This window comes from Rutilus rutilus, assembly GCF_951802725.1.
Source record: "Rutilus rutilus genome assembly, chromosome: 19".
Taxonomy (NCBI): Eukaryota; Metazoa; Chordata; class Actinopteri; order Cypriniformes; family Leuciscidae; genus Rutilus; species Rutilus rutilus.
In genome coordinates, this window is record NC_140232.1 from 30656518 (window position 1) to 30683624 (window position 27107).

Genomic DNA, 27107 nt, shown 5'->3' on the forward strand with positions numbered 1-27107 from the left:
ACGTGTCCTTACGGTGAAGTAGCGTTGAGCCGTCCGACTGCTTTACAGTCATAAAAGGTGATATTTGCGTGCGAGATGGTCACGTTTCCAAACTTCAGTGCCATTCGAACAGATACGTGATCTACAAATAAACAGATTCATGTAAAATATCAGCAAAGCAAATGACATAATAACCAGAAATAATTCAAAGTTCCTTTTTTACCTAGAATTTTCAGCTTGAAATGCGATTAAGTGATATTCAGTATTTAACATGGATTTAACCATCCCTGTACAGTAAATACTGTTGATCTACTGTATACTCTAGAGAGGCGCACAAAGCATTGTCAGGATCTCAGAACTGTTTGCCTAAAAGCTTTAGTACAGAGTCCTGGCAGATTGACATTTTCTAGTTGCACAAAAGATAAGCTAAAACCCTACGTCAAAATAATCCCTGTAACCCAGATTCAACGTCAGTAAAATCAACAGGAGTATCTTTAAATTTCGGCAAATCGTTGCATATTTACAACATGCAAGCAAACATATTCTAAGAAGCTCGTTATCTCTGAATGTGCTTGTGCACTTAGATAAAAATCACGATAGCTAGTTTCAGATTACCATGAATTATAAAAAAAAAGCACTCTCTATTGAAAAGAAATGGTTTGGGTTTCATTCCCTCAGCTCAACAGTTGGTTGCTGGGATAAAACCGTCTTGGCAATGCGATCTCGTCAGCGTGGCTCACCGTTGCCTGGTGGACTCGGGGGGAGCTGCTCTGGTGCTGGTGATTGACATGTGATTCTGTTCTCCATGACAACCGCAGGCTGCGCAGCCAAACTCCCAAAAGCGCAAGATAGAGTCTCATCCTTTGACAAGACTGGCAACTGTAGAACTGTGAAAGAGACCTTGAAAGCACAGAAGAAAAAAATAGATCAGATATTTAAATGGCCATTTTAAGAGTGTGCAAGGCCATGCTTGCTCTTAAGAATACTAATAGGAGATATTGTCAATACTTTTGTTTGGATGCTGGTGCAAAGTTTTCAGGCTATGTAATCGTCTGAGAGTCCTGCATAAGCAACCAGTCAGAACTGTTCCTGACCCCTTACAAGAATGTTATTGTGCAATTGAAGACCTCGAGCGCAACTTTGCATTTACTACTGGAGTAAGTCAGTTTTTTTATTTTTTTTATTAAATAAAGAAATAACCTTAGTCAATAGATTTTAGTTTACATCACAGTTATGAACATGATTTGTTACTTGCTATTCGTAAATAGAGGCAATTAGTCACATGATCATTTAGAAATCATTCTAATATGCTGATTTGCTGCTCAAGTAACATTTCTAACTATTTTCAATGTTGAAAATATTTTTGTGGAAACCATTAATTGAAGTGTTTATTTATAACAGAAATCGTTTGTAACATAATAAAAGTCTTTACTGATCATCCTATATGACTACTAGTAGTAAAGTAGTATATATTACTGGTATATTATAATATACTATAATATATATATACACACACACACACACGTACATATATACACACAGAGTCACACACACACACACACATACATAAGGATGTGACAAATATTCAGTGAGAAATAGTCTGTCTATCCACAACAAAAGCAAAAATGCTCTAATGAGGCACAATATATTTAAAATACTGTTATGAGATTTAAAATATTGTTATGAGAAGCAGGACTTTGGAACAATGAGATTTCACCATAAACCCAAGTGTATTTTGTATATTGCAGCCTATTTCAGAATGAAAAAAATTGATAAAAATGGAAGAGACAGCTTTAATTGCTTTCTGCTATCACATCATGCCTGGTTAGCCACAGTGTTACATGACGGTCAGGGAGTCAATTCCTGTCTAAGTGAGTGTTTCCTGGCTAAAATAGGCTGCAATGAAGACCACACAGGCTAAAATGTGACAGCAGAGTGGGAGGTGATCTGGGAATGTACCCGTGTCTGTTCTTCTCTGCTTTGGATGGAGGGTTGTAGACTCTCTATAGACACACACTGGCGCTCATGACCGTAACTCCAGATCCAGTGGTGCTGCTGAGCATGCCGTGCGCAATCCATCTTCCGCGTGCATCTGATACACACACACACACACAAACACACACAATGAGATAAGGGTCTGTTGAGAGTTACAGCTAAATTGAATAAACTGAAGAGTCCTCTCAGAGATTAGATTGAGAAAATAAAACACAAAAATGACCCGCACCCCTAATGTAGTTCTGACACCATTATTTTGTCAAAATATCTGATCTTCTGTTTCTTATTTAACAAAAAAAAAAAAATCCTTCTAAAGAAATACGATAGCTTTGTGTGAGAACAGACTGAATTTTAAGACGATATCGCCTGAAAACTTGCCTGATCACGATAAGATGCATGAGATTTGAGAGCAGAAAGGATGATTATTTGTGAATTACTTAAATGTTGGTCTGTTCCTCACAAAAGTTTGCATATAGTTTCAAAAGACTTGAAATATACTGAAGCACATAAGTTGCATAGACTACTATCATGGAGCTGTTTTGGAATTGTTTTAGGCACTTTGGTTCTCATTGCAGTATGAGTGTCACATGATCCTTCAGAAATCAATCTAATTTGCTGATTTGCTGCTCAAGAAAAAAATTCTCTTATAAATGTTAAAAGCAGTTGTGTTGCTTAATATTTGTGGAAACCGTGATACTTTTTTTTCAGGATTATTTGATGAATAGAATGTTCAAAAGAACAGCATTTATTTGAAACAGATTTTTTTGAATTTACTGCCACCATTTATTTCTTCCAAAAAGCGTCCTTCTTACTGACCTCAAACTTTTGAATGGTTAGTGTAGTATTAAATCTTGGTCTGATAATGATCCCTAGAATAATCCCCAAACAAAAAGGGTTGCATATACAGCCCAAAATAGTTGAACCGGTAACACAACTGCTGTTCTGTGGAAGCAGAAGTCGTTGAAGAAATTATGAATATCAAAAATGATCTATGGAAATGATCGTCGTATGATTAAATGTGCTGTTTATGTAAAACGAGAGGTGCGGCCTGATGGAAAGGGAGTGTTGAAAGAGCAGGCAGTGATGTGTAACAGTATTTAGGTGAGCTCAAGTACCTGCCCTCCAGCGAACACCAGCCGCAGTAGGGATCTCGATTAGACAGACAGGAGTGGCAGTCTGAATGCTTCTCACACTGAGCTACATGGAGCTTTGTAACCTGAAACATACACACACACACACACAAATCAGAGGCCCTGAGCACCGTTCTTGCATTGCAAACTGATCAAATGCAAGAGAACGCAACTTTTGCATGAGAGAACAGTGTAAAAAAGAATCTCCAATTCTGATTGGCTGCCAAGACGATTCCACTGGCAATTACTCGACAATGCAAGAAACAAAACCAGACTTTCATCTAGAGAAAAAAAACTCTGTCATTCAAATGATGTTTGTCAAAGTAAACGTGTAATCTCTCCCTTTAGAGCGTGCATGTAACAGATGCTGTTTGTTTCAGTTGCTGGCAGTTGAAAGAAGCCGTTTGTCTCTCATACCTTTCTTTCAGTCAATACGTAGACGTTCTGTTTGGTGGAGTCCAACAGCAGGTCAGCGTTAATGGGACTCTCTGCATCCACCTCCACTGTGTCATATTTGGTACCGGTACCATTTGCATGCAGGAACACCTGCAAAAAAATAAAGGCACATGAAGTCTGATTGCTTATAAAAGTAATAGCACAACTTTCTACAACTAGCCACATGATTTAAAGTTACCACAAAATTAAACCGGACAATTCTTATTTTTAATGGAATATTGCAGTAAATTATTAATCAGAGCACATCAATGATGATTCAATGATCCAATCAATTCCCGATAGACAAAATAAAAGTTTTCTTGTTTGAGAAGCAGTTTCACTGTTAAATGTCACAATAGAGAAGAAACAACGATTGCAATTTTCATGCCGACTTTAAAGAATCATGTCTGTAGGACAAATGCTGCATGGCGAATTATGTGCTAAAGTTGAATGCTTACAATTAGTTTTATTCAAAAGTATGAACAAAAGCATACATGTGCATATACAGAAGACGCACACATTGGCCACAAAGCTCAGGCGAATTGCAATCTCAGCAGGCCGGTGTGTTTTTCAGCATCTTGCAGGCAGGAGAAGTGAGACCGTGGGCTGTCTGTGAGAAGTTTAGCCTGAGGAGATATTTGGGCGGTAAACAAGCTGCTGTTTCAGAGTTTCGCTGTTAATATTTCATATAGCACCGGAGGGGATTGAAGGATGAAAAACTCCAAGCGCCGCTGCCACCACCCCTATCAGCCGACCCAGAGCGCGCAGCATGTGACCGGCTCCCCTGAGATCGGTTCTCCCCAAGGCGCTTGCAATAAGCATTCAGAACATGTCCTCTCATGCTGATGAGGCAGCCACTCGCATTCAGACTCCCTTTTATATGCACACACAATCACACCAGCTTCAGGCCAGACTGGGCCAATCACGAGCTGTAAATACCCCACATTCTCGATTGAAAGTGGGCAAAATTGGCAGATCAAAACATATCTGTCCCTAAAAACAAAACAAAAAAATACACCGTGATGCAGAAAACTGAGTTTATTTCCCAAGACTGAATGACTATGTTGCAGGAGGATCTTCAGCCTGAAGGATCTTAAAGGAATAGTTCATCCAAAAAATAAAGATTTGATAATTATTTACCGGTACTCATTCTCTTGCACTTCATTTAAAGTCTTCTGAAGACTATAGTTATTTAAGTTCAACGCTACCTCACTGCCATTTGCCAAGTGTACCTCCTTTTAATCTTGTTGAAATATAAAGCTTAAGTTGTACAGACCTCTTTTATGGGGCTTTTTGAGTCAGAAAACCTCTGTGTGAAGATTCTTCAAAATGTTGTTGTGCTCCACAGAAGAAAGTAATACAGGCTTTGGAACAATGAGTTTTGCGTAATTGAAACCAAATCCTAGCGTGCCAAGAATAAGAGTTGCTCATCATGCGTTTCTTTTCACCTTCCATGACTCATGAATTAATTCTACACTGTTCCACCACTAAGAGTGCAGGAGCTTAAGACATGCATGCACTCTCTTGTCCAATTGCCTTATATAGCAGCTAAACACCAAACGCAACAGTTCAAGCTAAATTTATGTCTTATGTTTTTCTGCTTTGAAAGGTAATCTTTAAATACATTGTCTCAATTCTAGTGGCCTTTAAAGGATACAAAAGTGTCCACATTGCAATGCATACCAAAAACTGTTTCTCATCCAATTTTTGGAGCAAGGACATGCTATCATAACCTCCCAAACTTTATCCTGATAAGTAATGTAACCCACACTAGCTGAACTCTGACTGAACCAAGCGATTTTAATAACATAAGATTACCATGCTGTAGGCTCGTTTGCTCATTACTGGCAAGTTAGTGCTTAATGACAGATTATGATTACTCCATGTGTTTGCTTTTCAATGAAGAAGTCTTTTCTTTAATGATGGTAAACAGCCTTTAAAATGCAGTTGTTCATGCTGATTTTTCCCATTATGCTTCAGTGATTTGTGATTTGTGCTGCTAACACAAAATTGCAGGTTTAGTTCCACTAAAACGTGATGCAAGATGAAAAATAGCATGTTAGATGGCCAGTAATAAATAGCAGTGAGTCATACCTTGTGTAGCTTCCCGCTTTTGTCTCCTAGCAGTACTATGGTGTGGCCAACCTCAGTTGCGGTGGTGACGGCAGTGATAGGAGGAGTCCAGGTGAAAGCGGCCGTGGCCTCGAGAGCAATGGCACTGGCGATGGGACTGGGCGTGTGTTCACCTCCGCATGGGTACTCGGTCAGAGAGTCCTGCACGACCCAGAAAGATTACATTACCTACATCCATCACCAAAATATGTTCATCATTCACAGTTCATAATTATAGCAGATGGCGGGGAAGTTGTTAGGAATGGGAATATCTGGGAATTCAACAGTTTTTCTCTCTCTTGCTGGCTCTCATCACATTCAATTCAGGCTGCAACCTCACAATTTGGCAAAAACACGATTTTTGGGCACTTTCGATCCAATAGTGGTTCAGCAATGGAGCATGAAAACACTGTCAGTACGGTTTTAGCACGGTGCTCTGTCTGCGTTAGTGGAAGAATGCAGGCTGTAAACGGAGCCATTCAGTTCCGGAATATTTATACACATCACTTCTGAATAAGAACCCATTCTCGATTCACACCCATAAACTGATTATACGCCACTGCTGACAACTTTATTTAGTGCACAGAGGACTCTCTGTGACAGTAGGCAGAGGAACTTCTGCTTACCTTTATTGACAGTGACAGTAGGAAAGAAATTATTGAGATAGAATTGCAGTGTTCTTTCATTAAAACATCACTACTAGTGAAAAGTGTGGACACTTGGATTTTCAAAACCATTTGATTTAAATGCTTACGCTTGAATTCATTAAATCGTTTTGTAGACTATTTTTAATTTAATAGATGGGTTTGACTGTATAGTGAAGGGAAAAGCTGCCAGCAAGTTCCCAGCATATATTACTTCTTCAATAATTGTAAAAACCATCCAAGGATGCAGCTCATTAATTTGGTCGAAAAAAATTATGACATTTTTTTTCATACTTTTAACGATTTACTATTATTATCCTAAGATGCGGAACATAATAACAATAATAATTAATAATAAGTAGGTATGTCCAAACATTTGACTGGTAGTTCACATGAAATGGCATGCAAGTTTCTAATATATGCAACTTGGTTGTACTTTGAATTCAGTCCAATGATATACAAACAGTTTAGGAATTAATGAATGTTAAATGTTTTGGAAATAATGAGGTTCGGGCTAATCACACAGACAGACAGCTGTGTGCCCCAATGCTTACAATACGGAGACAAGAACCCTGAGCGGCGACATTATAAACAATTAAGATCCAAAATGCAAGTAGAATATTAAGTCTGAGCTCTAAAAACTGGGTAAGTATAAAGTTTCCAAAGTCAACTTTTAACATTTGGATAGTGCCAGAAACATCCTGTCCTTGCCATGTGCATAAAAATCAATACTAAAAAAGCTCAGCTGCTTTTATAATGATGTCTGTCAAACACAACCCATCATCTATCCATGGCTGGGAGTGATTTTTAGATGCACTCACTGGAGCCAACCATGGGTCTGTCTGTGTGTCCTGACCTAATGCTATTCTAGAATTGCAGCTGTCAGTGGACGGACGGACACAATACCTCAGCTAACAGACCAAGGGGAGTGGCCACACGGGACAGTGGAACGGTGGCACGCAATTGAAGTCAAAGGAGGTCAAATACAGAAACACCAAACACACCTACTGGTTTGAAACAAGATAATAGCAGCCATGCTGCAATACTTCCTATGAATTATTGAGATGGCAATAACTGTTAAAATTGCAGCATGAATATAATGACCTTAAAGTTAAAATGAAATAAGAACTAACCACATTTACTACTTTAATAACCCTTCCTGGACATTGTGTACAAAAGGAGAACTATCTTATTCCCATGCAATTTCATTCTAGTCTGTAGTTTCCATGCATTGCTGTTCTATCTTTATAATTTCTAAGTCACACAGGTCTGAACATAAGCGTTTAAATTATTATGCACATGGTGACTTTCTAAAACTGATTTGATAATTACATAATATCAGCAATTGCAGATTTTAGCCGACTAGCAGACAGAAGTCATATATTAGACATTCTAGTGAACTGTACAGCCCAAATGTGGTGACATTATTATTTCTTCGAGGTCATCGGTTCAGTGGGCTTCTGTGGGTGTTGGTCACTGGGGCAGTGAGCTCAGAGAGGATGTGGGTCAGCGAAACTCAAACCAGCTGCAGCGTTAAGCTGGATTTAACCACCTCCCAGAGGCTACACACATACACACTACTCCTTTTCATTCCCAAGCTCATACTAATACACACTACCCCCCTTCCACACAGCAAGAGACACATGAATTGAACATTAACCATTCTCCATTAGTCCCCATACCTACTTTCCTCCTCCGAACTAAACCTCTTTAGATTTCGCTCTTAGAAACTCTCCAGTTCTCATTTGTCACGCTTAAAACAAACCATAAACTACACAAACCACTGTATACCCAAAATTACAGTTCACTAACTTGTTTTGTTACGCTAAATGGCCATTACATTACAGTTGCACAAACTAAAGATGGAAATATCTCTGAAATTCACAGAGCAGAGAATCAGAATCAGACCTGTGACATGCAGAAGTTTGGGAGATACCGCTGCATTTGTTATGCCGTGCGGATTAGCATTGGCGCAGGCAGCTGGACGCTAATCTGTGTCAGCACTGAGGCAGCTGCCACTCGCCCAGACTTACACCCATCGCAAAAAAGCCCCAGCTGACCCTGATCTGTCGCCAAGAAACCACACGCCATGCTGTCTTACACGACCCGGCTAATGGGGAGATATCTTGTGGCTATCCTTAGCTGTATATTCGTACTTATCGCTCTTTAGCTGCGGATTTACCCCTCATTAAAAGCCGCTACATTCATGGAACCACTCCCTTCGTCTGCTAGTAGAAAGTATTTTGGAGCCATGCTGAGGTAGGCGGGTACAACTGTCAGAGATTGGCAAAATAAGCGGATACCTAATTGCATGCTACCGCAAAAAAAACAGCCTACACCACTATCTTATTGGCTAATGTTTAAATTAAGCCGTTATTTGGAGGGGTCTGAAGCGGAACTGATTTTGAATGGTGGAAGGGGTGAAGGGAACAAGAGCCTAAAAAAAAAAAAAAAAAAAAAACCTGGCAAAGAGCAAAATTTCTATTTTGTTGGATCAGTTGGCAGAGTCATCAAAAGCCCTTTGAGATCAACATGATGAATTTCAGGGGGTTGTAATCCTATTTGAGGAATGACTGCAAAAACCCAGGCCAACAACTTACCTGCGGGAGCTTCAGACAACTGGAGGACACTTCGTACTCGATGTACGCCTTCTCCTTGTTATTGCCGTCTTTGCCTTCCTGTGTGTAACAAAGTAGCTGGGCGCCATGCAGGGCTTTATCCAGCTTCTCCACCATGTACACACATAGAGCCGACCTGTCTGTGGGTGTGGGAGTCGACGCTTGTCCCATAGCCATGGCCACAAATAGCGCAGGTTGCTCATGGTGTGTGCCAAGCACGGCCGCCTGTGCCAGATTGTATCCTCCACCGCAGGAAAGCGGCACCTCCACATAAGAATAGAAGTTGGGGTCGCCTGCACAGAGTCTCGAAACGTATGTCCGATACTCCCGTTTGCCCCACACGTCGCGTCGAGAGAACACAAAGTAGACATAGTTGTTGTGCTGGAGTGCTTTCACAAAGTGGTTGTTGTATTCGGAGTAGCTACCAACGACCAGCTTTCCAAGTTCTTCGTGAGAGAATGCTGGTGCAGAATGACGGGCAACTGGGGCTAAGCGCCGCATCGTGATTGGTGGGATCCCACCAGGTCCTTTGCTGGTGTAGCCCCGTCCAACGAGCATAAGCAGAACACCTTTCTGCTCCACCACCACCCCAACAGTGGACACTCGAGGGTCATTTGCCGCCACATACTGTGTGTCCACAGGGTTGTCAGTCTTGTACAGCACCTGAGAGACGTTCTCCAAGTTTCGCTTCTCGCAGATGCCCTGTAGGACCGTCCCACACACAATCAGGCTGAGTGGATACCCTCCTTTGACCTCTTCCAGTAACAGAAGCTTGTTGGTGTTGTCTGTGGTTTCCGCCTGGGTGCAATCAGTGGGGTCGATGGGTGGTAGGCAGTCTGGGCTGTCTAGTTTAGGCCCTGTTTTGCCCCAAGAGAGCAGCTGCAACTCTGGGGAAAGGTGATAGAGCACATTTACCGCACCCACATAGACATGGCCCGAGTGGCTGTCGAGCAGGAGGTGATTGAGGCGGGAGCCATTGAGGGAGATGAATGTAGGGGGGCTTTGAAGATGACTGGGGACCAGAGGCATTACCAGAGGCCACCACAAGATGGCGAGGAGCAGCAACAGGGGAGCAGCAGCTGGCATGGCACCCCCTCACCTGCTGAAAAGAGATAGAGATCAAGAAGAAAGAGAGGGAGGCAGTTAAAAAGCAGCACGCATGAAGAAAGATAATTTAGAATGGATGGAAAGGGCAGGAACGTAAATAGCAGGGATAAAAGTTAGTCGGAAATGCAAAGTCAGAAAAGTGAAGGCAGCGTGCATGAAGAGATTTATGGGAAGGATGTGAAGGTACGGGGAAAGACGGTAAGGAAGAGGGAGAGGGGCATGGAAAGTTGAGCAACACATGAAAAGGAAGGAAGAGAGTCAGAAGGCAAAGCAAGATAGTCAGTTTTAGCGGAAACCAGAGAGGAGGTGATTCAGATGGGGATCGGGAGAGAAAAATAAAGATAGAGAAATAAAGAGAGGGAGAGAGAGGGGAAAGAGAGAGAGAAGACAAATGTTAAGTTAACAAAAAAACACCCCAAAGAATACCTACTGCCGCACATCACCATGCAGCACAAAGACTACAGGCTTCAAATACATTCTTTTGTTCATCAAAGTCCTGCCACCTTCACACAGGCAGTGAAGGATGCTTGAGTGAGACTGCCAGGCTTTGGTCCAATGCAATAAAAGACGCGCGTCTAAGACCACGAAGCATGCAATAATACTGGAGTTTACTTCAGAAAAGTCAGAATGCCAGCGTGCGAGTGGCAAACGCAAGAACAGCGGCTGATAAAACGTACCAAAGCTCGCCAGACGTGGGCTCCTGTTATCATTAAAATCCTTTGCTGGTGTTTGTGTCGGTCTCTGGGTGTCTGACTCACTGTTTACTGGCCGATACTGACTGCCGCAAGATGACATGAGAATGACTAGTTCCTCGGAATTATCAAGATTAGAGACAGAGGGAGAGAAGGAAAGAGAGAGGAAGAGGGCTAGTGGGGAAACAGAGAGAGAGAGAGAGAGAGAGAGAGAGAGAGAGAGAGTGTGTGTGTGTATGTGTGTGTGTGTGTGTGTGTGTGAGAAAATATGAGAGCGCTGATAAAAAAAAGTAAAATAGAGATGTGAAGAAGTTAGGTGCTAAATTATGCATGATGCCTGTAGCTGTTGCCTTTCTGGTTTTACTGATGAAATCATGAAACCAAGAAAACAGACACCGCTTTATTCAACCACTTGAAAGACACGAACATCAGTGGTTACATTCAGTTATCAACCTTTGAACAAAACAGAGAAAATAAAGAATCATCTGATGCAATAAAAACTAGATTTCCATTTTCTTAAGAAAACGTGTGGTTAACTCAATACCATGATGCTAGATTATTGTATATGGTTGCCAGGGTGTAGCTATACTGTTGCTGAGGTGTTCTAAATGTTTTCCAACATTTTGTGTGGTTGCCAGCGTGTTCTGAGAGGTTTTAAGCACAGTATTATATAGATGCTATGTGTTCTGGGTGGTTGCCATGGAGTTGCTATGCAACTGCTAATGTGTTCAATGTTTTTTAGCTTTATGTGGTTGCTAGGGTGTTGTGTGTAGTGGTCGACCGATATTTGTCAATTTTTAAATATTGGCATAATCCGATAAGTTTTTTGTTTGTTTGGTCGATGTGTCGGAATCAGGACTTTTATTTTGACCACGATGAGAACGCCATCACCTGAGCACGCAGCGCTCCCATTCTCCGTATTCATTAGTTTACGTCTGTTTAAAAGTCTAATACGAAGAAAGGAAAGAAAATGTTATCCAAAAAAGTATTATAGCATTTGGTTTTTATATTATTAGTAATCGAAAGTGAAACACTATAAAACTTTCTCATTTACTGTCAGCATTCATGTTCGCATTTATATAATTTTAAAAAGTCTTTGAATAAAATTTCACAAACCTTGCAGACTTTAAAGCAGAACTCGGCAACTCTAGCGAACTCTACTCACTTCTTCGCTGATTTTCCCTTTTGTTGTCGCATGTTTTCCCCACGAGCTCCCCCTACAGCTGTGGGGCATATATTTCCCAACACTGTCGTAAAAAACTCACTTGCGGCGGCCTCCTCCCCCTCTCTACCGCTGCTCATGTGCGTTTTGTTATGATCGGAGCAAGCCAACTGTATCGTGTGGAGCTATGTCTACCGAGGTGGGTAATACATCATACATGCGTGTGTGTTTATGTCGAATTGCCGTAAAGCAATTCGTGTTTCGCACTCATTCTCGTTCTCGTTCTCGCTTCTCACGAGACTTCCAATTTCTATCTTGCCGGGACGGTAGTCCCCAAGTTGCAAGGTTGGTTTTCCGCCTGGGAACGCTGGGGGGAGCGTGGAAAGTCACCAATATCACCAGAACAGGTTGTTTAACCATCCAAATGATTTCTAGACAGTTTTATTAAGTTAAAAAAGTTACCAAGTTCTGCTTTAAATCCTTGATTTCAAACTATGCTGCAATACATTCAGTTGCCCACTATGCCATATTCACGTCATTTTCATTTCCAGAAATATGTAGCCGCTCCCAAGTTTAAGGGGCTTTCCTTGCCATTAATGATTGGATAACACACCTACGTCTCCTTCGATTAAAAATCATGGCTAGTGCGATATACTTAAACCTACTAACATCCATTGAGAAGATTTTTGGAATGACTTATTGCGAAAGGAAAAAATTACGTTTTAGTCTCATAACATCAGTTAATGGAAATGACGTCATTTCGCAATAGTGTTTTATCGACATTTATAAAATATTGTAAAAGTTTTGCGCAAATCTGTAATGGAAGCCTGGCTAATGTCTGTTGCATGTAAAATTACAGTGTCTGCTTATTTACCTGCATACAAGTGCATTCCCAGTGCATACAAACTAACCAGATTTGCAGAGTGCCCTGTTGGTTACATTGTTTACTTCCTTTTTATTCATATTTAAACAATTTCTTTATTTGTGAAAATACTGGTTTTCTGGTCTGATCTGAGGTGGTCGTAGCTGGCTTAACTTGGTGTAACCAGTCAGCAAGCGGGTTTCCCAGCCTGACCAGCTGAAAAGTGACCAAATCTCCTCTAAAACCTCCACTAAAACTAATTTGTACTGCACAGCACACCTTTCCTCAACAAGCCACACAATTTGAGCCATCATGTCTGTCAGGCAAACACTGAGAGACGTTGCATGCCGAGGTGGTGTAACACTTAGGGTCAGGAGTTTGTTCAAATCCCTAACCCCAAATTATCAGCAATAGTAATAGTTAGGCTTGCCTGCAAGTCAAGTCTAGAGAGAGGCTTGACTAATTTCTGCAAGTACGCCAAACACGATTCCATTTTTGAAGGAGAAAAAGTATCAGAGGACACTGAGTATCTAAGAAAGTTACAGAGGGAAAAGAAAGATTCATCTTTAATTCATATCACAGCAGCCAAGAAGTCTTGAGGGCCTAGTATATGAGAGATGAAGAGAAAGAGCAAAGGAGAGGAGTGAAGGAGGGGGGAATTCCAGAGAAGCTGGAATCTATCAGTATGCATAACATTTTACCTCGTCTCCACCTTCAAAGGGATGGTGGGTAAGAAAAGGACAGTTTGACATGCTGGCGAGATTAGCCACTTTTCGTTTAGGCTTTTGATTGGAGAGTTCATGCGTTCATGCCTCACCTTGTTTATGAAGGCTGAAAGCTGAACATCGCTTTGTACGGTGTCTCTTGTCTTCCTAGCTTAAGGACTCATGCTGTCCACGTTTAATGAACATGATCAAAAGAAACGAGCTCAGAAAGCCAACAGACCGCCAGCTGATTTTTCTTATCCTTAGTCATGACCTGTTTCGTTAAGGTCTTGCACAACAGGATCTGGAAAAGCTAAATGATGCTGACTTGCATTCAGAGTGGAAAAACACTTTGATAATAAGTTGTCATGCTTTTGATATTCTGCAGTCAGCAAAAAATATTCTAGAGCACTTTTTAAGTGGTCATACCATGAAAATTTAAATTTTCCTTGATCTTTTATTAAAAAAAATATATAAAAAAGTTCAGTATAGGCTCCGACACATTTTGATGTTAGGCAAACCAGAGAAGTTACAAAAAGTCATACATATGTTAGAGCTTTTTCCAATTTTTCCAAGTCATTTATTTTCTTCTAAAACTGCACATAACCGGCCAAGTTTAAACCTCTTTTAGCTCGTTTTTGCAGTTGTCCGAAACCGATTAGCATGTACGCTACTGCAATGAAGCCGTATTAGTTTACCTTTATATATTTACCTCTAAATGCAGAATTCATCATGGCTATGATGTCACAACTATATTTGCATTTATATACATTTTCAATATTGAATGACAGTGTGAACAAAGTGACTGACTTATGACAACTGACTTATGCTCGCCAAACCACTTGAAAATTAAGAGATTTTGGGCACGATTTGCACCCCCAATGATCGGGGGGGGCGTGGCCAGATTTGAGACTTGTCGCAACCGACTTTTTGTCCAAAAAAAAACTCAATTTTGTGGTGTCATTACGATTGTTTTACTACTCCCGATCGCGTCTGAGCTTTCCCGATCCCAAATTGCAAATATCAAACATGTTCGATATTTACGACTCTGGTTCGGGCTTCCTCCGACGTGATACCTGCAATATCCAATGAGAGCACCAACCGGATGTTGCATGCTTTTATAGCTGAAACATGGCAGCCACAAACATATCACGAAAGTGGAAGATTGAGAAAGAAGACTATAGCGTCTTCTCAGCCAAGATTTCTTTTTCGCTGCAAAAAAGGAAGTACGCCAGGAGAGCCAGCTGATGACGTTGATCGTCCTTCATGTTTGTTTTTCTTCTGAAGTCACGTTTGATCACGCGAGTTTCTGTGAGATCTCGTGTCACTGTGAAATCGTTACTACAATCAGTAGGTTTGTGGTCTCACGGTCTGGCCGAATTGTCTAGTGTGTGCGTTCTGAGGATTATTATGTTAATAATCAGTTGAAACTGTCCTGATGTCTGTGGTCTCCTACGGTGTAAAAATCGGTTTGAAGATTTGAAAATAGTCTAGTGTGTCACAGGCCTAACACAGCATTCTAGGTATACATTGTAATTAGTTGATGTGTTGCCTAGGAATCTAATCCATGCCATTGCTAACACCATGCTCTATTGTTTGAGCAACAGGAACTCCTGTAAATCATAACCGAGGTCATTCATACATAGCCGTCTTAAAGGTACAGTAGCGAAAACAGCCTTATAAACTCAAGTAACCTTGATTAAAATGATAAAGATTAAAAAAAAGGATATCATACTGATATTCAAATGACAATATGTAAATGCTACATGTGTCAGTCTTAAATGAATAAATCATTGAGGCATTCACAGCCCTAGAGCGTCTAAATGGAGAGAGGGTGTGCCACCACCACCGTATCCTCACCGAAAATTTAACTGAGAGTGGCAAACAGAAGCGAAACAGAGACTGAATGATTGAATCCCACCCAGTGTGCAACCATTCCTACACAGATCCACCTAACAGAGGCAGACAGGGTGAGAATGACATAGAACAAAAGTGTGCTAAAAATGAGAATGCAGGAGGTCTCTCATACTGTCAAAACAGGCAATTTCACAGCTTGAATTAGGTTGAGCTTTTGCAGCATCAGCATTCATCTGCTTTTTTTTTACTTAAATGGTAATAACTGTTTCGGGGCATCATGGGAGAGAGCGAGAACACATTCCCTATTCACTAAGAAAGAGGAATAGCTACTGCCTTTGTGAGGAGAAATGGAAAAAGAGCTTGGGATATATATTGGAGGCGAGCTCTTCCTTACACAAGCACACACAAAAGAACTGGGACTTGACAAAGGGTGAAAATAAATGGAGGTTGGTTTTGCACCATTGCATTGTAAAAACCAGACCAATAGCTATTATGTTTCATGCATATCGCTAATAACAGCTTTTGCAACATGTAAACATGTTTTAAATAGAAGGTAGCAGAGTTTATCATTCCCGAAAGGTGCAACCAATTCGGGGAGAGTCATTTCGATTGCAGGCTGACCTTTGACCCTGGCTGGAAGCGCTTGTTCCGCCCATCCTCTTCTGTGTGTGTGTGTGCGTGTGCGTGTGCGTGTGCGTGTGCATGTGTGTGTGTGTGCGCGTGTTCCCAATCTCTGTAAACTTCCTCTCCTACACAGCAGCATATTAAAACAAAGCACATACTTGCTAGGTTGCTAAGCTCACTCAACACTCATTACCCCCAGAAACAGACACGGTTGTAATTATAGAGTGCATGTGTGTCTAATTTCTTTGCAGAGTGCATAATACACAATATCAGACACAAAGCTTACACGTACACGCAATGCTTCCAGACAGACACTTTCCACACATGAAAACATAAAAAACTGAAGGACATCACACAAAGCATCTAGCTGGCAAATTTAAAAAAAAAAGTGAGCCTCTGTGTATGTTAAAAAAATAAGACAAGCTTCAAAGTCCAAGACTCCTCCATGGGGGTGAGCCAACAGACAGACATGCGAACCCCACCCATGCTGTGTGCTTGCACTATCAGAGGAAGGAATCGCTTCAGTAGGCTTGACAGGAGACAAAAACGTCTCTCCTAATTTAAAGCACACTGTCTGAACTGACAGAACAATATAGTCTGGCTAATATTTTTAGGTTTAAGTGGCCGTATCCACTATGGACATTAAGGACGGATCTCCAAACCATTCAGAAATGTTGATTGATCACTATTGACATTTAAATGACTTCAAAATTTGTACAAATTCCCCCGCAAATCTGAATACTTGGTTACATGCTTCAAGCTTTAATGCAAAATTCTGCATGTACAAGCAGATGCATGTAAATTCATGAATGCTAATTACGCCCTTCTAGCAAAAGCTTGATAAAATAACCAAGTCATGACATTTTTGCTTAGCCTAATTGGATCACTTTCTCAAGGTGTGAACTTCTAAGAAAAGATGTTTGCATCGTATTCACGTCTGTTCATGCCACACAAAGAGGGCGTAGGTCGGCTGAGCGGTCACAGCATGTGGGGGCAGCGAGATTTCACTGGAAAGTAACCAGGAAATCTGATGTGACACAAAGTGTCTCACAAAATGCATCACTGTGTCTCGTTAAAACATCTCAGATCATTTAAAAGCACAGCGTCTAAATTCATAAAGCGATACAAGAACCAGCAGACGGCAAATTAAATTAAAGGGACAGTTCACCCAAAAATGAAAATTCTGTTATCATTTACTCACCCTCATGTCGTTCCAAACCTGTATGCCTTACTTTCTTTTGTGGAACATGATTTGGCCTCATTAGTTAATGTAGTAGTAGTATTTGAGTTTATTGCCATATCAGCATCACCGACTATTACATGGCAGATACATATTAAACATTTAACAACATAATGTATTAATTAACATTAACTAACAATAATCAGTTCAGTTTATTATGTTAACAAAATAGGCAATACTTGAGCCTGTTGGACCATAAAAGAAACTTAGTTTAAAAAATATATATTTTTTGTGTGTGCTCCACAGATTAAAGCAAGTCACGAGAATTATTACATTTTCATCCATGCCCTAAATTTTTGCTTAACTACAGTCACTTTTTTTTATAAGTTGTCATAAGGTAAGATCGCATATGTGTCGTCGCACACAGCAGATCGGGCGCAGATCAATGGGGTCTTCGCAGCAGGTGAGACTGTGCCATGCTAACGCAGGTGTCAGGGTGGAAATAAACCTGGAAATTTGGTGCGAGACAAAGCATCTCACAACACGCATCATGTCTCATGGAGATGGGCACATCTCAAAGACGCCACTGATTATTACAGAGTTGGGTCTTTGAATGCGTACTGAGAGTGAGAGTGACTGGGATTTACAAGTCTCTTTGATGCCAGGCATGAAAGTGTCAGCACACCAAGTGTGTGTGTGCATGTGTGTGAGAGAGAGAGAGAGAGAGAGAGAGAGAGAGAGAGAGAGAGAGAGAGAGAGAGAGAGAGAGAGAGAGAGAGAGAGGTGTGTGTGTGTGCCTGGGCTGTGCAGTGGTTAATCACCACCTCTGTGCGGAGGGAGGGTGGGCAAGTTCTCATTTCCATACTACACCCAAGCAGGAGGGGGGTGATACTTTGGGAAATATGGAAAGAGAGAAAGAGAAGGTGGGGAAAATTGAAAAAAGAGAGAGATAGGCAAAAAACAACAGAGAAAGCATCTAGCTGTTTGAAGAACAGAAAGCGGGAGTGTGATAAAATACGCCGATTAGTAATGTAACCTCGTGCATATTTCATCGCTGACAGTTGTATGCAACTCAGACTCCTTATATTTTATAGAAGAGACTCGCCGTATCATATTTACTCAATCTTTTCTCCCTCCCGCCGCGTCAACTCAGCTATCCTTGCGTCTCTGTTGCAATCCGTCCTGTTTCCAGCAAAGCCTCCTCTCTACATTGCTTCTTTATACTCTCCAACTGAGCTCATGAATATTTCGCTCATATTTCATGCACGCTGCTAGATATCTGATATCGTCAGGGCGTTTCGGCAAGAAGAGCAAGAGGTTAGCAGGGTGCGTTTAGGTCCTGTAGGAATTTCTGGTGGAGAAAACACCGCCGCGGTCGGAATAAATGAACCAGGCGACCAATCATCTCAGGCTCCCTGTAATTATCACCTCTCTGAACAAACAAATATGATGACATCTTATTTTGATGGTAATGAGCCATAATGGCCACAATGGGAGATATAATGATGCTCAAGCAAGCTTTTATCACAAGCAAAGTCTGTGAAACTACAGGAAAATGACACAGAGCAGCTCTTTGGAAAGCAACCTACAGGTAATCATAGTAAACCTTTTAAAAAAGAGCCGTTTCAATTTTACGCTGATTGAATTCAACAGTTCTGGCAGGTTAGAGAGGTGCACATCTATATTCATAAGCTGGATGAGTGTGAGAAGTGTCTACTCTCTGTGAATTTTAAAAACAGTTCTGGAACCATCAACCGTATGATGATGATTATTAGGCTTCACCTTCGGCTCTCATTTTCACACCGCCACTCTCACTCGCGAGCGGCCCACACTGCTTTCATCACCACCTTGACAAGCATCTGCGTGCATAAAAATGCAACATTAATTATTTGATGGGGGCAGATAAACACGCTCACTCCAGTGAAACCGACAGGAAGGGAGCTGCCACTAAATTCACGGGCTACTTCTTACATTACACACCCTATTTAATAGCTGTTTTAGAGGCTGAAAATGACGACGGCGACAACAACAACAACAAAAAAACACAGCTGTATGTTTTGTCTGCCCAGCTTGGGGAGCGTAATAATGACTCTGAATGAAGGTTCCCCAAAGCGTTTACAAGCCAAACATTTTACAAGATAAGGGCCGTCTTTGAAGAGGGAAAGAAAATGCAAATACGCAGGAGTGTAATTTCAAATTAGAGACTAAAGGGAGGAAAAACTTGTTTGTGGGTACCGGCTGCACGATACAATAAAAGAATGTCAACACGAGCAGCTAATTACGCCCCCCATATGCTGAACACAAGGTGAAAACCCACCACTCCTCGGGGACTAAAAGGGAGGAGGCATTTAGAAAGGAGACAATGGAGTCATAACAACGGGGGGAGCGAGTGAAAAAAGAAAGAGAGGGTGAAAAGGGATGTTCAGGTTTCACGAAACTTGGTATGGCCGCTGAAAAGACACAATCCAAAATGCCACTCCTAAAGTGGTACGCCACACCTCCCGGAGGAATAGTACAATAACCGCAAGCTGCTGATACTGAGACTGGAAAACCACTGAGTAAATGTGTGATTAAACATCTAGTTATCTTCCAATTAAGCCTGAATACATTAGATCCACTCCACAACAGGTTCTCGTGGCATTTGTAGGTCTTTGACTAGTCACCTTGGACTAATTGGAGTCTTGAGAATAGGCTGCCAACGCAGCCGTCTGATAATGTTGTTTCAAATGCATTGGCATTTGTGTGATGTTATTCGGCTACATTACAATGACAGACGAAATCAGTCCCAGTAAAGTTTTACAAACAGCTGAATGAAAAGCATTTAAACGAAACGCATTACAGAACAAAAGCAATTTAGATAATTCTCAGTTCGAAAATGTTTGCAAATTACATTTCAATGGCAGACATTTAAATAAAGATGAAAACCTTTTTGCTTTTCATGTTTCTTTTGTTGTTGTTTTTATCCCCTATCAAAGTGAAGCTTGTAGAGCTTGAAATAGAATGCAAGAGCAAAAATCAATGAATACTCTCAGAGGTCTGTCCCAGAGTGCAGTGAAGCTCCTGAAAGGTTATAAAATAAACAGAACATGAACTGGACAACGAACTGAACAAAGATGCATTATATTCAGTGCTCTAATGGTAAGTTATGAAAAAGGGTACGGGAAAAGGAAACAATACATAATTATACTTAATAATTTAATGAACCCAAGAGCATAAGAACTTATTCATTGGCATTCAATGTAACATTACGTAAGCCTAAACATTTAACCCAAAACAATGTAATTTTTAACTGAAATGTAGTTATTTTAATCTTTAAAGAGCAAAGAGTAAAAAAAAAAAAAAAAAATGTAAGCATTTACAGAGCAAATTCAGCGCTCACAATACAAAAAACACTGAAAAGTTTTCCAGCGAACTATTTTACTCACTTCATTCACCGGCACTGCGTTTCATCCCCTTGGAAGGCAAAGCGTAACTCTCGTTAATTTTTAAAACAACAACAAAAGCGTTTGAAAGTGAACCCGGTAAATCCCATTATGCGTGTGCCACATTGTTGTGGAAGATCTCAGACTCGGGCGAGCAGCGCAAAGCGGCTCTGAGGGAGAGGGGGCGGGGTTTTACAGACACGTCATGAAACAGTTTTCAATGAAGCGCTTGGGGAGTGGGCGGGGCTTGTCCTTACGGAGAGGCACTTCAGGTGAACAGACAGACTAAACATTTTCTTTTCATATTAGCAGTTTTACCTTTTCATTAAAGGTGCTCTTTACATACGTCAAATTTCCTTATTATCTGAGAGATATCACAGAAATGATTATGATAATGAGTGATATTTAGCCAATTAGAAATGCAATCAATCACAGTGCTCTCTTGTGCCTGTCAATCGATCTGATTTGCTGACACAGGGTTGGCTGACCGTGACATGTCATTTGAAGGAAGTAAGCAAAAGGACTAAAATTAAATCATTAACAGCACCATTAATGAAAATGAAACTTAGCCAGGATATATTTACTTTGTATTGTGAGATTTTGTTGCATTTAAACTGATTGAGAACGACTTATGAGAGAACGTCTAACTTTTCTTCAAAATATTGTTTATTTAACAACATATTTAGTTAAACACTTAATATATATCAAAAATATTATTTAGGAAGCAATATGTAAAATTAGAGGTCTGTACATATGTGAAAACATATGGAACATTGGTATATTTCATAATAACATTTCTACTAGTGTTTTAAGATAAGCTGCAAACAACGCTAATGTAATTAAAGTTTATTTTAATTTAGAAATAAATAGTTTACACTTTTTTTTTTTTTTTTTTACTTTACCTTAGTTAAGCAACAGAGGGTCAAAAATGAACTAAATTTTAATCCACCCTAAATTATCACTTAAGCCTGCAGTCCCTCTCCTCAATATTTAATGCTCACATTGGGGCATGAAGTGAAGCGTGCTGCATTTGGGGTGTTGCATTTGGGGGGGGGAGGCACGCCTCTCCGCGCCGCAGCTGGAGAGAGCAGATGGGGTTTGACACCCGTGTGTTTCTGTTGCACCGGGTTTTGACACGGATACTGTCGGGTTCACACAATACCAATTGAAAACGAATGCAGATCTCTCAAACGCACCGCCTTTAATAGATTCTTCGCCATCCGCTGGGCTTCATTTGTCAAATGTCACCCGGCTGTGACATTTCCCACGGTGTCAACCTGCAAGCGCATTTAAAAAGAGATGCATTTTAAATACACCAGTGGGAAAATCATCAGTGCCAACATACACACTTGCACCTTTCTGCAAATCGCTTCAGTATCTTTTTTCGTCGAGGAGAAATCAGCTAAAATCAGCCGCCAGCTGCTGTCTTAAGAAATAGTTTGATCAAGTTTGCCAAGGGGCAATCAGTCTTACTTTTCAGATTCAAATGTTCAATATGTTATGACCAGTTAGGGCCAGATGCAGAAACATAAGACTACTGTATGTCTTAAGAACTAATCTGACCAACTAGCAATTATAGTAGTTACAGCTAATCAGTCAAATTAGACCAATTCATCTTTTTATGTAGGCTAATTGACTTGCAGTTAAGATCAGTCTTGAAGAACACAATGTGATTTTTGGCAAGTTCACGTAACCGGATCCAGATGTGAATCCAAACCATGTTAAGGCCCGTTCACACCCAGGATGATAACTATAAAGATAACGATAAAAAGGTATAGTTCATAGCAGTTCAAGAATAGCAGAGATCACACCACAACTATAACGGTAATGGCACAGAGTAACAATATTGTTGGAATCACTTTCAGAACGATTTCATTTTTCTAGCTGATGAATTCTAGCCAATCAGAATCAATCCTGCTTTAAAGAGCTTAAGCATTTAAAGCAGCAGAAGACGAAAGTGCAACGTGCGCTTACAATAAACAGAATGATATTGTGTATTGGTGTGAACGCTAATATAGTTATCGTTATCATTATAGTAATCGTTCTTGGTGTGAACGTGCCTTTATTTTAGTATCATTAAGATTTTTATACTATTATACGATACTATTTACTATTATATTACTATTTTTAATTCGTTTTTATTTTTATGTTTTCTGTTTTCAATTTAATTTTAGTTAAAGATGGAGTCATTTTGTTGTGTTTTTGTCATTTTTATTAGTTTTTGCTTTTTTTTTAAGTCTATATAATTTTAATTTTATTTGTCAGTTTTAGTTATGTTAGTGCATCAAGTTAAACAAGATGAAAAAATGCTGTAAATGTTTATATATTCTACTTTATTTCAGTTAAAGTTTCTGGTTTTAGTTAACTATAATAACCCTGCCTCACACAAAAGCACAAAATCTCCTTGACGCAGCAAAGAAATGATGACGGCTCATTGTGTTTAGTTGGAGCCGGAGAAGAAAGCGATAGAAAGAGAGAGGGAGTCAGTGAAGGGGAGAGAGTTGAGAGAGAAGGGCTCCCCTGAGGGTTTACTGATGAGCAGGCATGCGGGGAGACTGGGGGGGGCTCAGCTGGGGCTGTTTGCCCAGCAGTGAACACCCGTCATCAAGGAGCTCATAAAATATTAATCCAGCACACAAAGACGGGAAGAAGACGGACAGAGTGACCAGAGAAAGAGGGAGAGAGACTGATGCAGACTGAGCGACAGCGAGCGTAATGAATGGACCGGGAGGGAGGGGGCTGCGGGGTGAAAGGGTGACATGCAGTAATTGGGGGGAAATCTGCGCGCCGGTGGGTGGAAACCATTATTGGCAGGTGGAACAAAAATGGACGCATCCCTGAAATAATGAAGTGAGGGGGAGGAGAGGATGCAAAGAAACACGGGAGCAATGCGATGTGAGAACTGGCTCTCATTTAATTACAATTGCTTTCGTGTAAAACGTCTCTCTTGACAATGGTACGGAATTAGAAATAGCCGCGCGTTCCGACTGCGGAGGGCCGTGTTTGGAGGAATGGGCTCGGAGCGTATGTTCACATAAGAAGTTTTGGCAGGAAGCGCAGCGCCCAACAGTTGTCTGTTTACACTCCTGGAGCCAAGGACTGGGCTCACAACAGAACAATGCTGATTTGTTAGGAGGACTCTAAACGGCTCTTCATGTCCAAATACGCACTGGCACACAAGGACAGGCGGTGAATAGAGAGCGCACACACTCAACCAGACACACGCACACACACATCCATACCGGATCAGACATCAATACATATCCAGAGTGTTAATATTCCAGAAGAGAGGGCAAAGCTCTTAGGGATGCCTGAAAGCAATAATCAATTTTTTTCAGATGCATGTCACAGTGTGGACTGTGTTTAAAAATAAAAGAGAGGCCAATGGCTAGAGCAGACAAACAACATGAATGCAGAGCGTTAAGGGTTCATCTTGAAACAAGTGATCTAATGAGTTGGTAATGCTCTGACTAGGGTTATGTTAGCTAAAATGAAAAATTCCGTCATCAATAGCCGCTTTCCGACCAAGTAGTTCTAGGAACTTAGTTATAGGAACTGTCCACTTCTAAACAGTTCTAAGAACTACTCTTCCCCAAACTCGGTTTTGCTGTTTGCGTTCGCACTGGCCAAGTGGCCATAGGAACTGGTAGGAGGGGTAAGGGCGTGACGCAAGCACGGTGACTTTTATTTTGACGGCGCGACCCACCTTTATTTTGGCGGCGCTGAGAACGCCAGAGCAAACAATGCTCGCATTCTCTGTGTTTATTAGTTAGCGCTCTGTCTAACAGTACTGTTTAATATGTTATTAGATAGAACTGTTATAGAAAGTAGACAGTATATGAAAAAAGGTTATTAGCCTATGCCGTGTGGTTGTTGTCCAGTGTTGCTAGCTGGGCAGATAAACATAATCATGTTTGGCTTGGTCCCCTCAAAGTTGCGTTGGATTTTCTCTTCAGCATAAAGGTTTAGAGACCTATCACTATCACTGTTTTCCATGTTTGTATAGTTAGTTTCTGGAGTAAATATATAGGCTATAATCTGTGTGTTTACATTCTAGCTGTTTTAAAAATGGCGGGTGCTGGTGTTCCGCGTGCGTTCAGTCAATCAGCGTACACTAACGTCACGGATAGTTCCTATAGTGCTGGTTTGGACCCTACTCTGAAGTAGGACCCAAATTAGTTCCTACAAATGGAGGTCCTAGAACTAAAATCGTTCCTAGTTCCTGCGGTGCGAACACGCCGACATCCGGGTACTTTAGCCAATAGTTCTAGGAACTGTGAAAAGGTTCCTCCGGTCGGAAAGCGGCTATTTACTCACCCTCATGTTGGTCCGTATGCTGATATGCACCCACATGCTGATTTTTTTTTTTTTTTACATAAAGCTTTTCTATATGAGAGTGAGCAAATCCTCAGAAGAAAACAGTGTAAAACATAATAAAAGTAGTTCATGTAACTTCTAAAGTCATGCAATAGATTTGTGCGAGGCCGAAATGTCAGAAATGCTCGGAAAAATCTAGCACGGAAAATAAACATTCCAAATATTCTGAATGAGCGATGATATTTGACAGCAGAAGTGAAGGGAAAGTTCATTTGCATTTACATTTATGCATTTGGCAGACACTTTTATACACAGAACACATTAATAAGTTCATGCATTTTTGAGGAATTGAACCGTGATATTGGCATTGCTGGTTTGTTTAATAATTGAATAAATAAATAAATATGGGTTTTCTTGTCACACAAAGCTATTTAAAGGCTTAGTTTGGAAGACTTGAAAAAATAGTGGGCAAGTCATATGGACAATGTTTACGCCACTTTTTCGTCCATTTTGGAGACTTAAAGGACATGGAACTGTTGTTGTATGGAGGGAAGAATCTTCCAAATTTCTCCGGTCCACAGAACAATATCAGCAAAAACATCGGGTCTGGAATGACACGAGGGTAAATAAAAAAAAAAATATTAAACATGTTTTTATTTGGTTCTTAATTTGCCAAAGCCAAAACCACCATCAAATTCAAAAGACAAAATAAGAAAAACGAAACAAAAATCAAAAAGACAGATGGCTGACATGCCATGGAAATTATTGGCCAGCAAATGAAAAAATAAAAGACAGCGAAAAACAAACAAGCACACACATATTTTAATTTTTGGGTGAACTAGGCTATATCTTTAAGAATAAAAATAAAAAATAAAAAATAGGGGAAATTCATAACAGATACAAAGAACAGGATGAGAACTTGTCTGGACACATCTTCCTTGTAGATTAAAATAAAGACCTCGTCAGCTAGTTGTGAACCTTGTGGTTTGCCTGGCAATGCCACATGACTCATAAAAGTAGCTAGCATTCACACCTCGTGCATTCTGCAGAACCTGTGGTTGAATTCAAAACAAAACATCAACACTGACTCGCACAGATAAACCCACACAGGACCAGCACCAGATACGATCACTGAATGGAAAAGACAGAGCAGAGGTGTAATTAAAGTGATAGAATTGTTATATAACAGTTAGTAGACATGTAGGTGCAACGTTACTTATAGACAACAGCATGTGTTAAAAGGACCATCAAAATAAAGTGAAACCAACTATTATAGTTTGTTCATTCGAATTAAAATGATTTTTTATTTTTTACTTTCATTTTAGTTACAATTTTTGTAATTTTGTTAGTTTTTTTAATACGTCAAAATAATTTTATTAATTTTATTTGTTTTAGGTTTCATATTAGTTATTTTAGTACTTCAACTTAAACTAAATGAAAATGAGAAATGTTGCCATGGCAACTAGCTGAAATAGTTTATTTCATTTAGAGGTAAGGTAAACCATGTAACTTTTTATTATTCAAAATTAACTAAATTTAAATAATGTCAATACATCATTAATCCTCCTTCTGCATTCATACGGTAAGCCAATTTATAAGTGTTTTTTTTTTTTTTGCGGGAAGATGTGTACACGCATCACTCGCCCGTGTGTGTCTCTTCATATCCGTAAATGGAGAAAAGTTCCGGCTACTTTGACACGTGTCTGGTGTGGGAGAGGCAGAGGTTAGTTGTCACAACCAGCGAGAAAGGTTGACATGGATCAGCTAAAATCTCCAACCTCTGGGGAATCACCAGATTAAACAATCAAAAAAGAGAACGCGACAAAGCTCGTAATAAAACAAGAATCAACATTGGCATTTTCGGGCAGGAACTGAGCGATCTGAAATGCTGCAAACGCAACGTGGAGATGATGGGGTTTTTATTACTCAACAGGTGAGTAAGGTATTTTATTGAACAGATAAACTGCCATATGCAGCTCTCTAACAGAGTTCATTGTAAAGCATTATCTAACCATAATTTCATTATGCTTCGTTGTAGCGCTCTGCAGGAACTTATTTTCAAGGAAGAACCGTGCCTATTATTGGGTTTAGCTACAGTAACGTCTAGTCATCTTTAGATCCTTTCCTTCTAAACTGGTTATATCTCTTAAGCCTAGACGTGAATGTTTTATGAGCAGTAGGATAATCATATTCATCCGCAGAGTCGCGCAGAGCCGAAGCACAACCAAAACAACGCTCTTCCGCAAAATGCATGCGGAAGTGGGCCA

General features: G+C 40.4%; 1 protein-coding gene across 5 annotated transcripts in view; it reads right to left on the reverse strand.

Annotated features, from left to right (window-relative positions):
• plxnb3 (plexin B3) overlaps positions 1–27107 on the reverse strand; it is a 78587-nt gene that overhangs the window by 22062 nt on the left and 29418 nt on the right. The window contains exons 1-8 of one of the 5 annotated variants that reach the window (XM_084390483.1): positions 20527–20647; positions 8896–10015; positions 5634–5813; positions 3522–3650; positions 3090–3190; positions 1939–2071; positions 720–879; positions 13–121 (exon numbers count right to left, since the gene is read on the reverse strand). In XM_084390483.1, the coding sequence (XP_084246609.1) occupies positions 13–121; positions 720–879; positions 1939–2071; positions 3090–3190; positions 3522–3650; positions 5634–5813; positions 8896–9999 (1916 nt within the window). In that variant the 5' untranslated portion in view covers positions 10000–10015; positions 20527–20647. Of the gene's footprint in view, positions 1–12; positions 122–719; positions 880–1938; positions 2072–3089; positions 3191–3521; positions 3651–5633; positions 5814–8895; positions 10016–10697; positions 10787–20526; positions 20648–27107 lie in introns of those variants that run through there. The other 4 variants (XM_084390485.1, XM_084390486.1, XM_084390484.1 and 1 more) reach the window with 4 other exon arrangements.